Source organism: Pyxicephalus adspersus, chromosome 4 (assembly GCF_032062135.1).
Source record: "Pyxicephalus adspersus chromosome 4, UCB_Pads_2.0, whole genome shotgun sequence".
NCBI classification, from domain to species: Eukaryota; Metazoa; Chordata; class Amphibia; order Anura; family Pyxicephalidae; genus Pyxicephalus; species Pyxicephalus adspersus.
In genome coordinates, this window is record NC_092861.1 from 148,333,652 (window position 1) to 148,351,904 (window position 18,253).

At 40.9% G+C, this 18,253-nt stretch overlaps 1 protein-coding gene across 1 annotated transcript in view; it reads left to right on the forward strand.

The window, feature by feature from the left end:
* Positions 1-792: 792 nt before the first annotated feature.
* LOC140329589 (calpain-14-like) overlaps positions 793-18,253 on the forward strand; it is a gene marked incomplete at its 3' end in the record, with an annotated part of 33,566 nt that continues 16,105 nt past the window's right edge. The window contains 8 exon segments of the mRNA XM_072409961.1: positions 793-853; positions 10,054-10,458; positions 11,495-11,564; positions 12,888-13,006; positions 14,723-14,859; positions 15,918-16,092; positions 16,865-16,930; positions 17,046-17,131. Coding sequence (XP_072266062.1) covers positions 10,225-10,458; positions 11,495-11,564; positions 12,888-13,006; positions 14,723-14,859; positions 15,918-16,092; positions 16,865-16,930; positions 17,046-17,131 — 887 coding nt within the window.

Consider the following 18,253-nt stretch of genomic DNA (forward strand, 5'->3'; position numbering starts at 1 on the left):
CAGAGAATCGGGGTAGCTCCAGAAAAGTCTTGTAGCCATGCGTGTGATGAGGTTATGAGCGAGGAAGTCATTAGTAGGTCATTGGAGGAGCAAAGAGAGTGGCTAGGTGGGTATTTTTTTTACCTGGTCAGAAAGGTAAGTGGGACAAGAGCTGTGGGGGGATTTGAAGGCTGCATATAAAGGTGATCAACCAAGGCAGACATATTTGAAATGCAAGCTGGGGGTCATTCATGGTGCTGTCCATAGACAGAATAGAAGGTTAAGTATAGTCATTAATATTTTACGCAGGCCAACTAATATTATTTTATAATAAACTGTATTTATATAGCACCAACATATAATGCAGCACTGTATAATAAATAGTAGTGAAGGTCACAGACAGATACAGACATGTTTTCTCTCACATCTCAAGTTGTCTTTCCCTCAAACTGTCCTTAGCCTATAATCGGGACATTAGATTGCAAGCTCCTCTAGTCAGCCAGTGACATGAGTTTTTCCCGGTAGTGGGTTCGGCCCATCCAGGTAACTTCCTCCTCTTACAAAACCCAAACATTGCCATCGGACTCATCCCACAGAAATGTTTTTACTTTCCAGGTTTATGAGCCCTGAACAGGACGTGACTTGTAATACAGGGGGGAGGTGTCGTCCTGTCCCATTGGCTCATTAACATTATGAAACGTCTTCTAAAATAACTCACAGGTACAGGTAAGAGGAGGCGGGGCCTCGCCTGATCACATGACCATCACGTCAGGTATATAAGCTGTGTGATTCAGTTATTGTGAAGTAAAAGCTGAAATAACTGATCTGGAGCTAACTGATCATCGGAGGACACATTTCGGAACTCGCCAAGCAGGTCGGTCCATTCCCCGATCCCTCCAATCCCTGTGGTGTAGATTTTTATTATACAATGTATCTATTTCTTGTTGTTGCTGTAGCAGATTGTTGTTTTGTTACATTGTATCTTTTTATTGGAAGATTTCATAACTGGTTTTATGTTAGAGCTGAGGAAGCTACTGGAGCGAAACGTCTTCAACTGCTGCCAGCTATAGAACGGAATAATGGAAAACAGAGGGAACTTTTTGAAAATTTTTGGGACACCTTGAAGCTTTGTGTCTAAGTTTAATGGACTTATCACAACAAATTCATTTATTGGATTATTTTATAGCAATATCTAATTAATTGAATCTTGATTTAAAGTAAAGCTTTTTGATTCTGTCCCCCAAAAGTTTTTCCTATACCTATACTTTAAATACTAAAACCGAGTTCATTGTGACAATGATTTGTGTTCAGAATCTGGGACAATGTGGAAATCTTCAGGTTGAGCTGTTGGTAGTATTGATCTTTTGGCATGTATTATCATTCTTCTGTGTTTTTTATAGCACCAACATATTACGTAGTGCTGTACACTAAATTGGCATTGATTCAGTGGTCTATTTATATGGCAGTGAATCTGACATTCACTAAAACATTGGGCCTGATTTATTAAAGCTCTGCAAGACTGGAGAGGATAAGTTTTTATCCAGCAAACCTGGAATGGAACTTGTTCATCAAATTACTTTAAGCAATTCATTCCAGGTTGGATGGATCTCCCAGGTTCACTGATGAGAGTGTATCCTCTCCTGTCTTGTCTTTAATAAATCAGGCGGAGGTGGAGAATCAGGTGGAGAATCTTCCAGCTCAATATGTTTCAATGGCAGTGATTGATTATCCATCAAGGAATGTTTCATTAAATGTCAGATTCATTGCTGTATAAATAGTGGGTGAATAAATTCATTAACGTCAATGGACATGATCATTGGAGACTTGAAGTAAATATATTGTGGGAAGCTCTTTAGAATTACTGTGCTGTTGAATTGGATTTTGTATAGCAAAGATGATGGTGGGGGTGATGGCGTGTTGGGATGGCGGGATATATTTGTTTGTTATCGCTCTGTTAAATATAAAGTTGAAATAATTTTGCGATATATGTTTGAAAAATGCAAAAAAATAATCCCAGATTACCAGAAATCGACTTATCTGTGCATTCTGCAATCTTATCATCTCTGTTATCTCCATAAACTATATAATACTCCCCTGTGTTTTGGAGAAAAGAAGGGATGTTCTATAGTCCAATTCACCACTGAAAAAGCAAATCCTGAAAAAGGAAAACTAATGCAGCCACCATATGTAATAACTGATGAGCTTCATTATAAATAAGGTTTTGTTATGGAGGAGGTCAGTGATGGTGAATGTGGTGTGAACATGACATAATAATGACAGAGCCGCGTGTATGATGGTTATCAGTGTTGTCACTTTGATTGGGCGGAAATAAATTCTGTCCATTCAGCATTTTTAAAGACAATAATTGATTCATTCATTAGTTTCCTTTAGTATCTTGCATTGTCAGATTTTATCCCTGAGAACCAGGAAGTATAAATTTCGGAAAGGGGTATTGCCGGCTGTGTGACACGAGGTGATGATTCTATACCAGTCCTGTGACAGGGTCATTGGGTTCATTGGTTGCAATTGGAAACAATGTACCTGAGGAGTCACACAGGTTCATATTGCGAAGTGAATGATCAGGTAGCTTGGTGAATATAGCAAAGTTGCATTTATTGTAATCATTGGGCCTGATTTATTAAAGCTCTCCAAGGCAGGAAAAGAAACACTTTCATCAGTAAAGCTGGGTGATCCAGCAAACCTGGAATGGATTTCTTAAAGGTCATTTGCTATTTGTTAGCAAATGTTTTCAATCCTTGATCAGATTCATTCCAGGTTTGCTGGATCACCCAGCTTCACTGATGAAAGTGTATTATCTCCAGCCTTAGAGAGCTTTAAAAAAAAAGTCAACTAAATCAAGTGTAAGCAACAATCTAGCTTTCTTCTTTTTCCTTCCACATGATTATCATTCACCTTATTCTTTCAGTAATGTGAATGTTCTCTGCTCCTTTAGCATTTGAACCAGATTAAGTCTGCTCAAAAGTGCATAAAAAAAGCAATAAGTGAAAGCTTGTCAGAGGTTAATTTCACTCAACTTGAAGGATATCAGTGTGCTAAAGTTCTATGTCTTGAGAAGAATAATTTTATTATTTATTTATTAGATACTTTTTGCTGTTTTTCACTCTCCATGTTGCAGATCTGCTTTCCATCTGCATGAATTGCACGGATGATTGAATTACATTTATCTTATGCTTGTCCTTAAACTTCCTGGCAGGATCACCCAGGTTTATTTTTAATGAAAGCTGCAAATGTGATCACTGAAATTAATAAATGCTTTTAGCTATTTGGTTTGCAACTACTAAAAGTAATTCTATGGGTAGGGAACACTGCATTGCTGCTTTTTCAGGGTTATTATTATAATTACACTGTATTTATATAGCACCAACATATTACACAGTGCTGTACAAAGTCCATAGTCATGTGACTAGCTGTCCCTCCAAGGAGCTCACAATCTAATGTCCCTACCATAGTCATATATTATTAATACAGTTTAGGGAAAATTTTGTGTGGAAGCCAATTAACCTAACTGCATGTTTTTGGAATGTGGGAGGAAACCGGAGTACCTGGAGGAAAGCCATGCAAATAGGAAGAACCTGCAAACTCCATGCAGATCAAGTCCTGGCCGAGGTTCAAACCTGGGACCCAGCACTGCAAAGGCCACAGTGCTAACCACTGAGCCACCGTGCTGCCTGATATCATCCTTATCCTTTGATTCCAGCTCAGAGCTGAGCTATTCCAACCTCGGATCAGAAGTTGGAATTTGAGCAATCTGAGTTCTGATCCAACATAACTATATCTGTCATTATCTGGAAGCTGGATTGGCTGTACTGCACGGATCACTGACAGGTATAATGCAGCTCATTAAAAAAATGCAAATTCCGACTCAGAATCCGAATTCCATCCAAATCAAATCAACATTTTCTAATCCAGATCAGCTGATGACTCCAATTAGAGTCAGAAGTTTTCCGTTCTGAGCAGCTCTAATAATATGTGAGGACTGATTTACCTTTTTGTGGTTTATTGCAGATGTGATAAGACATGTAATGTTGTGCACTGATGCAGCCAATGTATTGGAATGCACTGCCTAATGCACCACAAAATATGCATGTGACATATTTGACAATAGGATGGATGACAACGCAATATACTGTAGTGAATTCCCGCACCTGGTTATGTGTTGATATATACATTTGTTAATGAGAAGTATTGGGAATAATCGGCACCACAGTGCACTGACACATTACCGCAATGTGAATTTGACTTTTGGCTATGTATACCCATGTAGGATTTTTGTTGCTCAAATAATCTTTCATAATAATATTTATTATTATTAATAAACAGAATTTATATAGCTCAAACATATTATGCAGCAGTGTACATAAAATAGGGGTTTCAAATGACAGACAGATACAGACAGTGACACACAGGAGGAGAGGACACTGGCCCGAGGAGCTTACAATCTAGATGCAAAAATGAGCGCTGTACACACAGTGCTGTTCTGTTGTATGGAGAGGGGGGAGGATAAACGACACCCTGCTGTGCTCTCCTCCATTAACATTCATTGGAGTCATTCCCAATTGGTCATTCGTGGATCCACCATGGCCTTATAAAAAAATCCAGAGCAATATTATAGCATGAGAGAGTCACCTGTTATATCTCCCCAGTTTCCTGAAAATAAACAATAACAGCTATAACATTATAATTAACTTTTTATACTACAAGGTCAAGGTGAAAAATACACTGATTGGTTCATTAAGCTGAGGCTCCAGCCTAATTGGCTGTATGCTGCACCATCCCACTACCCCCACCTCTTTTAATATTATTATTATTATTATTATTATTAATAAACAGGATTTTTATAGCGCCAACATATTATGCTGCGCTGTACATTAAGTAGGGGTTTGCAAATGACAGATACAGACAGTGACCTTTGAAGAGGGGACCCTGCCCCGAAGAGCTTACAATCTAGTAGGTGGAGGATTTAGATTGTAAGCTCCTCTGGGCAGGGTCCTGTCCTCCTCCTGTGTCACTGTCTGCATCTGTCTGTCATTGACAACCCCTATTTAATGTACAGCACTGCTTAATATGTTGGCGCTATATAAATACTGTTTAATGATCAAAATGACATCACGCAATGAAGTGAATCCGTGCTGAATATTCAGCTGATGATTTAGTGGCGGTGGTTGCAGCTCATCAGTTTATTGCAGCTTTTATTGCCATCTGCTCTATTTAAAGAACTCTATCTGCGGTAGACTTCAGCTATAAAAAAGTTACTGTAATATATAATAAATATTATCCTTATAATTACAATTATTTCTTATTGTTTACAGCCAAACATTTGTTTCTCAGCCAGGCTTCCTCCAGAGGTTCCAATAGGTGAATCAGCAGACATGGAGGTGTTCTGGATATTGTGGGCAGAGGGTGAATCTTCTGTTGGTTAGGATGCAACTGAAAAACAACATCAAAAAACAAACAAAGACCAAAAAATAAAATAAAAAAAAAATACATATATTTTTAAATTGGGGAATCCATTAAAAAATATGTTTTTTTTTGGATCCTATTGGCACATTTCCTGTTGGTTTTCACTGCACTCTGTGACCCTCACTTCCTGTTCTGATGACACCTGGACAGGATATTGGGTGAAACTGAATTTGTATTTTCCTTAGAAGATTATAGGAACGCCGAACATTCTTCTTTATACGCTCTGCCAGGGTAGGTATGGAGGGCATGCTGCAGGCAAAAATAAAAAACTCACAACTAGGGATGAGCGAGAATGGTTTCTCGCAAAAATGTCCTCGAACTTCCAATGGGTCCGCAAAATTTCACCGACATTTCGCAGACCCATTGGACGTTCCAGGAAATCAGTACAGGAGGATTTCCAGGGCTGCATTCATTGATCAGCTCAATGTGCGATCTCCGGCACTGGAGGATAAATGGGGACAAGTCTCCCTATTCAAAACCTCTAGTGCTCTCTGATTGGCTGAGGAAAGGAAAATCCTGATGACTTGTCCCCATTGACCTCTAGTGCCGGGGATCACACAGCTGATCAATGAATCCAGCCATGGCTTATTCATGGATCAGCACAGCCCACAATTTTTTTTTACTTCATTAAAATTTAATCTCAGTCAGCAAATTTACAACGGCCGATCCTGCTTACCAAAATTGTAAGCGAGAACGGCCGGTGTAAATTTGCTGACCGAGATCGAATTTTAATGAAATAAAAAAAAAATTGCGGGTTGTGCTGATCATCCCTACTCACAACTGTAAAAAGAAAAAAATTTAAAAAAATCTGGAATTTCATTTTGTTCCCAGCCAATTTGTCTGAAATTTGCATACAAGTGAATTTCACTCCTTGTTTCAGTTCCTATTAAAATGTCTAATTAGTGAACAGCTGTCACAATAGGAAATACAATTATTATTATACAGGATTTATATAGCACCAACATATTACGCAGCGCTGTACATTAAATAGGGGTTGGAAATGTCAGACAGATACAGACAGTGACACAGGAGGAGAGGACCCTGCCCCGAAGAGCTTACAATCTAGGAAGTAAGGAAAATCTCATACAATAGGAAATGCTATATATAAATGAAAATTATGGGTGAATTGGTGAGCCAATTGAATATTTTATAAATAATCCCCATTGTGAATGTCACATTCACCCGATGTGACCTCAGGTAGATAGATCATTAGTGCTGAGCAGGTGACACTCCTGGGTGTTTGTATTATTTTTTTATATTTAGCTGGATTGCTAAGGCAGTTTTGTTTTTTTGCCAAATACGTGTCAGCGGGTGCTCAGGTCATGTGACGGAGAGAGCGGAGTCACCAGGGAGGAAGTTTTTGTGAAATTTAGAAGTGTGATGGTGAAAGCAGAAAAACGGAGACTTATAGGAGTGGCGGAAGCTGTGTGAGAGAGGATGCAGGTGACAAGGACACGGCATCACCCCAAGGATAAGGCAGGGGTGTCAGAAGGAAAGAGGCGGCTTTTTTGGGGGGTGTCTATAGCAGCATTCCTTCCCTCTCATCATCAATGCGTTTTATACCGTGATCCTGCCAGTAACACACTTCCTGTTGTAGGGTGACAACTCTCATTCAACAAATTGTACTCAGGAGCAGCGTTGTCACCTTAAGGCGATCTTAGATTTTGTGTCGATCCAAAAATCTAAGAGCTGGAATTCTTCTGTAATTAGTGACAGCATAAGAGGATTTGGCATTGTTTCATCTCAAAGCTCTTGTGACCCGGAGTCACCGGATTGTGCGTTCTGCTGGTACACGTGAGGAGTCTTGGTTTTTTGGATGGTGCTGAGTGGTGAGTCATGTGATCACGGTTTGCTGCGGAGAGTCTGATTGGTGAGTCACAAAGCGACTCAGAATTCCGTCTTCACCTCGATGCCACTGCGGCATTGCTCAGCATCTTCACCTTTGGAGAAAATATATCCTTGCTGGAATCAGCCCAAACTAGTTTTTTTGGATATGATAGAGAAGAGTTGGAACTGTTGTGTTATTTTTATTTAATTATTTCATCAAAATCAAAGATTTTCATCCTAGGGTACTTGGATTCATAATCCACGATTGCAAAAAAATTGAGATAATAGGCTCTATTTATAAATGATTCCTCTGTCATTTCACTCTAGATTTGTTCATAAATCCTAGATTGTAAGCTCTTCGGGGCAGGGTCCCCTCTGTCACTGTCTGTATCTGTCTGTCATTTTCAAGCCCTATTTAATGTACAGCATAATATATTGTTCCTATATAAATCTAGTTTATTATTATTAATTTTAATATTATTAATAATATTAATTTTTGTACAGATAGCATTTCCTATTGTGACAGCTGTGCACTTTTGAGATTGGCCACTAGGTGGCAGAACGTGTCATTGTTTTAATAGGAACTGAAAATATGATTATTATTATTATTATTATTAATAATAATAATAATAATAATAATAATAATAATACTCATACTAATAATAAACAGTATTTATATAGCACCAACATATTCTGCAGTGCTGTACATTAAAAAGGGGTTGCAAATGACAGACAGTGACACTGGAGTAGGAGAGGACCCTGGCCCGAAGAGCTGGCAATCTAGGAGTTATTATAAATTCACGTGTATTTATATAGCACCAACATATTACGCTGCGCTACACAAAGTCCATAGTTCTGTCACTATGAGACATTTAAACATCTGTCATTGAACTTCCAAAAATTTGACAGGGGAATAATCTATAAACAGAGCCCAATGTGTTCATTTTGGGTTAAAATTATTTGAATCTTAAGTGAATACTTTTAAAATTAGATCTTCATGAATTTCGAGACATTACCATATATCATGAGTATTTTATTCTAATATAAATAAGACAGAACATGCAGAAGTATGAAAACAACACGCATTCACTCTGCATTCATTGTTGTTCTGCGCTGCCAATGATATAATAAAAGGCTAATTAGTGAATGCTGAGAAGGCCACGTCAATGACGGGGAATGATAAACACTTCATAATATATCAGCTCAGACACACAGATACTTTACAAGGTGGGCTGATCACAATGTTGTCACACAAAGAGATTAACTGCTGACAACATTCTATTACATTGTCATATTCTTTCTTTTTTTTATGTTCATCGCGGAGCTGAAATATTTTATGTCACTTATTAGACGTGTCTGAATTACAGTGAATGTTAAGTTATCTCATTTGTTGAGTTTGTTAACAAATGCCGAGTAGTATACATTGGGCTGAGCATTAACAGTCATTGTGGTAAAGAGAACCTGTCACCGATTTTCTTCAAAGCATCCCATTCATTTATACATCTGTAGGACACAATGCAACCCAGTTTGAACCAAGAGATGTGGTGGATTGGGGTGCCACCATAGTGTGCCATGCCAGGCTTGTTGCCCTGCACAGTGGGCACTGCAATGCATAGATGTGAATAGACTCATAATGAATAGGATGGGAATATGGGGATAGTGCAAAGGAAAAAACGCAATTTGGATAGATTCTTCTTCTAGCAGGGGCAGACATAGGGAAGTACAAGGTGTGCCACTGCTTGGGGGCCCCAGATTCTCTTCAGCCAACAGGAGCCAACAGGAGCCAACAGGACAGGACTTATTGCATTTATCAAAAAGATTTACCCTTCAATGGTACATTTAACAGACCAAAAATAACTACACCAACTTATCTCAACCTTTTTACCCCAGAGGGAGCACTGATATCCTTTTCAGTTCCCAGAGAACTCTAAAACCAGTTCATAAGGGGTCAGTGGAAAGGTGCCATTTACATTGGTGGTCAGTGGAAAAGTGCCCCCTATATTGGTGATTAATGAAGAAGGTCCCCTTACATTGGTGGTCAGTAGAGAAGTGCCCTTTAGATTGGTGGTCAGTGTAGAGGTACCCCCTACATTCATGGTCAGTGAAGAAGGTCCCCTTATGTTGGTGGTCAGTAGAGAAATGCCCCTCATATTGGTGGTCAGTGGAGAAATTTCCCTTACATTGGTGGTCAATTGAGCAGGACCCCTTGCATTGGTGGTCAGTAGAGAAGTTCTCCTTTCATTGGTGGTCAGTAAGCAGAATATCACCCTTCTAACAAAATAATTAGGGTCATGAAGTATACAGTGGTGTTGGCCCTGGAACTATCTAGGCGTCACAACAATGAAGGTCAATCAACCCAAGGAACCTGGAGAAGGTTTTGGAGGGACCCTGGGGTTTCCACGGAACCTTGGATGACAATGGCTGCTCTACAAACTCTCTTATTCAGCGTTTCTCAACCAGGGTTCCTCCTGAGGTTGCTGGGGGTTCCTTGAGCAATGAGTAGTTTGCACCTCTCAGTTCAGTTTAGTTGACAGTAATGATCTTTTTGGCTATCTGTAAGGGTGACATTCTTACCAATGGCCAGCAATGTAAGAGGAATTCTTCCTACTGACCACCACTCTAATATACTGTGATCTGTGGCTATATTAATCATAGAAGGGGTTCCCTAAGACCTGAAAGTTATTTCAAGCGTGTTATGAAAGTCATGAAAGGCTGCTCCAATTCCCCCATTGTATATTAATACTTTGTACACATCTCTATTTACAGATCCACCTGAACTTCAACCTGCATGGTTTTCTATTGACACCGTTTTTTTACTTTGCTGCTTGAAGAAGACGTTTGGATACTTTGTTTTTGGTTCTTGCTCGGTGCTGACCTCAGCGATCTGATTGGTGGCCTAAATCGATTCGCAGGTCCCAAGGCCTCACACAAGCCACCATGCCTCGACTCTCCTTCATCTCTGGTGGGAAAAAAACCAAACAATTATTGCGCACAGGGACACTTAGGAAGCCTCGGAAGCTTCTGAGTCAAGACTACCAGACCTTGCTGGAGAAGAGTCTAAAGAGCAAACAGCTGTTTGTAGATGACGCCTTCCCCGCCGAGCTGAGCTCCATCGGGAGTGGGAACCTTTTACGGAAACTACCATCATGTGTGGAGTGGAAAAGACCTCAGGTAAATGAAAGGGGGATTAAAGATCTATAGTAAGGAGCTATGGGACCCAAGCAAGCCATGGAGCCCACCAGTACAAGGGACCCTCTAAATATGGAGGTATCCAATCAGTAGCATGTTCTAGAGAAGATGGATAGAGGGTTCAGATTGAAGAATCCATTGAGATTATAGGAAAGCATTTTGTATGGTGCAATGGTGACACATATGGCACTGACCCCACTAGTGATGGTGCTGATGTGGGTGATATTGCCAATTGAGTTGTCACCAGAATGGAAACATAGGAGAGTTTTCCAATGAGGACACCGTTCTAGTGACAACAGTCCAAGAACGCTTTACTTTTTGGATATATTTTTGCTGCAATCACATGATCCATCTCAGAGGTATGCATGCACAGATTGAGCTCATAACTCCTTGATGTGCCTGTTTGCAGAGGAATCTGGGAAAGCCACAAATACAATGCTCATGCAAGCAAAATCTTATGTTTGTGGCTATATGATCCCAACTGAAATGCAATATCAGTCAATTTAAATGCTGAAAATTGCTTTTAGGAGGGATCACATGACCAAATGCCCATTGTTGCAGGTTGCAAGGGTGCGGCTGTGTGCAAAGGCACCACAACAAAATAAAACACAGTAAAGAGCCGCTATTAGTGGGCAGCGAAGGGTTTTGTTGTGCCAGTTTTAATGAATTCAGATAAATTACCGTGTCTGCAAACACAGAACTATATTGCGAACATTGCGATGATTAAAAATCAACCTTCTGAATTGTTTTCCACAAGTTCTGTGTATTTTATATAAGGCGACTGTTCTTTCGGGATCCGGCTTTAATACTCCGCAGGGAATAATAGCTCCATGGCCTTTAATATTTACGGCTTTCATTACTTGATCCGGATACCGGCAAACTTTAATTAAGGGATCTTCGAGTAATTATTATGGAAAGGGACAAACATTTGTAAAGCCGCCTTATGTGTGCGAATTGTGCAGTAAATGTGATGGAAATCAAAACAATCTCAATGGATGAATCTCATTTATTTTCACAGGAGCTGGTAAAGAATCCACATTTTTTTGTCGAAGATGCCAGCCGCTTCGATCTTCATCAAGGACTCACAGGTACTAATAGGTCAAAGGGCCACATGTAACTTTATTACAGATCTCTGAGATCCAATTGGTGACTTTGCCTTGGCTGAAATGATGTTGTCTGTTGCAGACAGGAGGTACCATTTCCTCAGTCTCCTCTTCCCCAGTGATCAGATAGCAACATTGTAACTTTGTAGCAAGTCACATGATGATAGGTGGCAGCGGGGGCCGATCCAGGGTCTGGAGGGTTGTGCCATCTCTTAGCCAGCATATCAGACTGGGAAGTAGGAGCTGGCCTTAGCTAAGGTGTTCAGGTACTGATGTTGAATGACAAGGTTCTCCATCGGCATTCCAATTCATCCCAAAGGCAAGGTTGGTGTGACCCACAGAAGGACCATCCCCAGTCAAATGCCCCTAAAATTTGTTTTTGTGCCCACTGGTGGGTTACAAAAACTGTGCTAGAAAAGCTGTTTGTTATGTTGGGTTCAACTCACTTCTTCTGGTGGCCCCAAATCCCCAGTTCGAACCTACCTGAAGGTCTTTAGTAGGGTTGAAATTGAGGTAGGACACTCAAGTTTTTCCACACCAAACTCATCCAATCAAGATCTATGGAGTTGGTTTTGGTGCATTCATGATGGAACAAGAAATGGCCTCCACCAAACAGGAAAGTTGGAGGTGCACAGTTGTCTACAATGTCTTTGTATGTTGTAGTACCCTTCCCTGTACTCATTCATTTGGAGGTGGTCTGAATACTTTCGGCCATCTTGGTAGACTTGACGGTTAGATTTCCTCATAATTTTGTCCATTGGGTGTATTTTATTGCCACCATGATATATGGGGTTGGTTTACAAATACAGAGTAATGCATCCACCATATTGTTAGGCTTGATGGTCAGATGTCCTCCAAATTTTGCCCACTGAATGTATTTAATTACCACCATAGTATAAGTGGTTGGTTAATGAATACAGAGCAGAACATCCCCCATAATGGTAGCCTTGATGGTCAGATGTCCACCATGGTGAAGCCACCATAATATGAGTGGTTGGTTTACAAATACAGAGCAGAACATCCACCATAATAGTGGGCTTGATGGTCAGATGTCCACCATGGTGAAGCCACCATGATATAAGTGGTTTTCAAATACAGAATAGAGCACCCACTATGTATAAATCTCAATGTTACATAAAGCAAGTTGCAAATTTTCCTGGGTATGGAAGGAGATGAAAGACGGCCATCTTCTCGTCTTTTAGCTAAGAGTCTCGGCTGTTTCTTCTCCGGGGTGTTGGTCCACCCCCTCTGTAAGATGCTTTGATGTTTGCCATGTAAAGTTAATATTAAACCTGCTATCTTTTACAGAAAACTGCTGGTTCCTGGCTGCGCTGGCATCAGTCACCTTCCACAAAGATATTCTGACCAATGTGGTCCCTCGGAACCAGAGCTTTGACAAGAACTATGCCGGAATCTTCCATTTCCGGGTGAGTAAAACACATTGTTGCACATCAAGGAATAGCAGAACAATTACCCAATCAGGTGTTACAGTAATATAATAATTAGTCCAAGCCAAGCAAACCGGAAAAAACCTTCCACGGTTTGAGACATGCCATCTATGTAATTTATTTGAACCCCCAAATCTTGTTGTTTTATAATCTTGTTTTTTTCCTTAGCAGTGGCCGCTATCAGCGCCTTTCACATGCTTGTTGTTTTTTTAATGGGATCCACTGTCTCCAGTGCCGGGAATAAAGCAATGGGGTCTTGTAATTGACCTTCCTCCTCCGTAGGGCGCCATTAGTGTAATGCTGAGGCCCCATAATGAACACTTATTACGATTTATCGCTGGTTGGGTTGTAGCTATTATGAGGTAGAGGCTCGAGTTCGCCAATCTGCATGATAATCATGAGCTGTAAATAAATGCCGGTGATACAGCTCCATGCAGGGATTGCTGGCGGGAGCAAAAGAGCGGCTCCGGAATTGTCTGTTTTGAAAAATGAGGCGCTACAAGGAGGTCGTGACCTCTGAGCAGATTCTCTACTGCCATTGGTGGCTTCATGGAGTTGTAGTAGCTTTGGTTAGTGAAACTGAAAGTTTGCATTTTAATTTTGGCAAGTTAGGAAATTTTTGTGACTTTTCATTATTTTGGTAGCTTTGGATTCATTGGGGAATGTGAAATTAGGAGGAGACCGTAAAGCAGAGGGAGCTGAGCTGCTGAGTCTCTACTAGGACAAGAGAGCGAGGGGAACTGAGCTAATGAGAGAGGGAGGGAGATAGAGTTGGGATGCTAAGGCTCTGCTGGCAAAAGGAGCTAGGGGGAGCTGAGCTGCTGAGTTTCTACCAAGACAGGGGAGTGAGAAGAGATGAGTCTGTGAGTCTGTCAGGACAGGAAAGCTGTGAAAACTGAACTTCACAGAGTCTCTTCTGAGACAGGGGAGCTGAGGAAGCTGAAGTGCTGGGTTTCCTTCTGAGCCATGGGAACAGGGAAGAGTCCCTGCCCGCACAGGGGAGCAGGGGGAGCTGAGCTGCCGAGTTTCTACCAGCACAGGGTGTGAAAGAGCTTAGTCTGTGAGTCTGTCACGACAGGGAAGCAGGGCAAACTGAGCAGCTGAGTCTCTGCTGAGACAGGGGAGCAAGGGGAGCTGAGCTGCTGAGTTATCTTCTTTGACAGGGGGGCAGGGAAGCTGAACTGCTGAGTCTCTGCAGGCATGGTGTAGCAGAGGGGGCTCAGTTGCTAAGTCTCTTCTAGGACAGGGGAGTGGGAATATCTAAATCGCTGAGTCTGCCTGGACAAGGAAGCAAGGAAAAATGAGCTGTTGAGCTCTGCCAGCACAGGGTAGCAGGGGGAGCTGAGCTGCTGGGAGAAGGACTTTTAAGTTTATCCGGGGAAAATTAGGAATTCATTTCCCCACACTGCCTGCAGCTACATAGGTAAATTAGTGCTTGTTTTGAAACTAATTAAATGATTATTAATGACCTGCAACTGTTTTAATGTCCATAGCCTGGCTACATTTATATTCAACAAATTTGCCTGCATATATTAAACGAATACCAATATGTATGTGCACCTATCTTTTACCTGTCTGGTCAGTGAAATCTGACTCACATACTAATTATATAAAGTAATAGGCTGGCAATTACATGCATTATAATCAAACACTTATTGCCTGTAAGTGAATGACACTTTTGTGGTTCTCCTACAGTTCTGGCGCTTTGGTGAATGGGTCGATGTGGTGGTTGATGACCGCCTACCTGTGAACAAAGATGGAAAGCTCTTGTTTGTGTCCTCTACAAGAAAGAACCTGTTTTGGGGCCCTCTTCTGGAGAAAGCCTATGCCAAGTAAGTGTGATGATATAAAAAATCTAGGAAAAGAAAATGCCTGTAAAAGAAAGCCTTTTATTCTCCAACCTTGTATTGACTTCCACAACCAAAGTAGACTTCAGTAATCTACATGCATTAAATGTGGTTCTGCATTTGTCCACAAGAGGGCAATGTTGCAGCATTTTTTTTTTCTCCAAAAAAATTGACATTTAGTAAAAAATACTGAACATGGAGAACCTGTCCTGATAAAAAGATGAAAGCTGAATGTGGTATCAGAATAAAAGCCTTAATAACTTTTGCAGAGATCACAGGACTTTCACTGGCATTGCAGAAAAATTGAGTTTTCTTGTTCAGGCATAATTTGGGTGTTTTTCTAGATTGCGATGCCGGCTCATAGATGGTACAATCATCCGCTGGTTGTGAGGTTCTTGACTGTGTTGACTATTGTCTGAAACAGATCAGCCCCTGCTGCACCCTTTTATTATCTGACTTGCTACAAAGTTACAATATTACAGTCTGATCACTGGGGGAAAGGAGACTGAGAAAATGCTTCCTTCTGCCTGCAGCAAAGTGATGACATCATCTTAGCTTCAGCACTTTACCAGAGCTCATGGTTGGCTTTTGATAATAAAAGTTGGAACCTTTTTTTAACTAATATTACTGTTACTTTATGTAAAATGAAAACCTTTTCTATGTCATGAGGAATCTTCTCATCTGCTTGGCAAATGTTCCTAAGTTCTTCTAAAATTTGGCACGTCCTATTATTATCCCATTACTGTTGGCAACTGTATCTGAACAGACGAGTTTTAGGGCGTGATAGGTCTTCTTTAAATAGAGATGCCACACTTAAAAGGAAATGTTATTTATTTCTTAGCAATGCTGTCAGACAAGTGCACCTCCAAATTAGATGCTGGCATTACACGATTACGGGAGACACTGCGAAGCGTATTTTTAGGGCAAGCACTATATGACCCACATGGGCAATCTTGCTCTATTGGACTTTTTTTGGGGTATTTTATATTGCCCTCTAGTGGACAAGTGTAGGTATAGCCTTCTCCCCTTTTCTGTGTTTGCAGGCTGTGTGGCTCCTATGAAGATCTACAGATTGGCCAAGTGTCTGAGGCTTTGGTGGATTTCACCGGTGGGGTCAACATGACCATCAAGCTGGAACAAGCCCCTCCGGACCTGTGGCAGATCATGGTACGGGCAGCGTACAGCGGGTCCTTGATGGGCTGTCAGACGCGGGCAGGAGTAAGTACCTATACTATACCTATACAGAGTAATAATTTTGTCCATTTTTCCCATCTCCAATAGAAGAAATGGAGGTGAATCAGGTTCATAAAAATTACACAAATCTCAGATATGCCAAAGGAACCTAGGCTGTTCACATGGCAAGGTGAATTATTACAGTGCAAGGAAAAGTTCACTCAACTTAGTGAATGTGATGATAATTTCCCTTTGCAAAGAGTAACCAATCAGGTTCATGGAAGCTGATGGAGCTGTGGAGGGTATCTAAATAGCACTATTTGCTGCAATAGGCACCAAGGTTGGACCCGGTGCATGTGGCAATCAGCACCAGATCTGATCAGACATGCCCCTCCCCTTCTTTACATTACAAGCCAATGTGGAGACATAAGTGGCTTTACTCAGCTCCACCAGTAGGGGGCAGAAAGCATCATTTTGCAAAAGGGCCATAATTGCACCTTTAATTGTACTAAAGATGTGAAGCTGAAATAAAAAGCTGAAAGAAGTTGAGAACTAATCTTGGAAAGTATTATTTTCCCAAAAAAGTAGTCAATGTTTTGAACAGACTTCAAATTTGATTTTTTGACCTTTGATGAACCCAATGTGTCTAATAAGAGCCCAAGTGGTACTTGTAGTTCGCCCAGATGTGAGCAACAACAGCGAACGCCTGAGCTCACAATCACCAAATCCTCCATTGAACAATCCTTTGAAATCTCGTCTTTTAATGTGTTGAATGGCTCGGCGCTTATCTCTGACCTATTTTGTGATTCTGTTTTAGCCTGAAAGGGTTCTGGAGAACGGATTAGTGGCCGGACACGCGTACACGGTGACTGGAATCAGGAAGGTAAAAAAAATCCACAATTATAAACTCCTTTGATGAATGTCTCTCGACGAGCTAAAGCAGCCTTCCCTGTTTGGGTTCGATAAATGAATCAAGTTTTACCATCTCTTCTCTCCAGGTGACCTGCAAATCTGGAACAGAAAATTTAGTCAGGCTGAGGAACCCATGGGGGAAGATTGAATGGAAAGGAAATTGGAGTGACAAGTAAGTAAAAGTTAAAAAAAGTTAATTCTATAAAATATCTGTGTGGGGTACCATGTTTCCCCCTAGTGGTGGAGTGTGGAAGTATATGAAGAAATCTATTGCGTAAGATGGTTTATTGTACTAGAGAGAGAGAACTATAGCTCATTTCTATAAAGTTTCAGGGGACCTAAAGAACAACAAGTTGTAAAACCTTTTTATAATGAGCGCCGTTAATCTTTCTCTATTTATGCGCTGTCCACAGTTTCTGCATTCTTCAGTGTTGCAGCAAAATATTTGTTTTAAAGAGCCATTGTAATAGATTTATTGTGTTCCCTTTCCCTCTCAGCCTGATGTAAACAAGATGGTGCATACTGGCCAATAATATACTCACTGCGCTCGTCTCCTGCACCTCACTTCTGCACATAATGCTAACTGTAATACTCTTTGTTCTCCTGTCATGTGCATGCTGCCCACTGTCATACCCTCCACACTCCTCTCCTGCTCCTATTATCTGCTTTTATATTGGTACTTCTTTCCTTTACATGCTGCCCTTCTCATACCTTCAGCTCTCCTCTCCTGAATATTCTGTCCTTTGTCATACTTTATGCATTTCTTTTCTGCACTTAGTGCCCCCTGTCATACCCACCACACCTTTGTCTTGTATATGTTGCCCTTCTCCATAAGCTCCACACTTCTCTTTGGCACATAATGTTCTTTCTTGTATCTTACACACTCTCCTTTTTCATATACTGCCCCTTTCATATTCTCCCCACTCTTCTCCTGCATTTATCATGCCCCACACACTCTTCTCCCCACTCTTCTCCTGCATTTATCATGCCCCACACACTCTTCTCTTGCACATAGTGCCCTTCAAATACCCCACATACTGTACTCTTCTCCTGCACATATTGCCTTTCTAATACCCTACGTACTTCTTTCCTGCACATACTGCCCTTCTAATACCCTACATACTCTTCTCCTGTACATACTGCCCTTCTAATAACCTTCATACTCTTCTCCTGCACATACTGCCCTTCTAATACTCTAAATACTCTTCTCCTGCACATACTGCCCTTCTAATAACATACATACTCTTCTCCTGTACCTACTGGCCTTCTAATAACCTTCATACTCTTCTCCTGT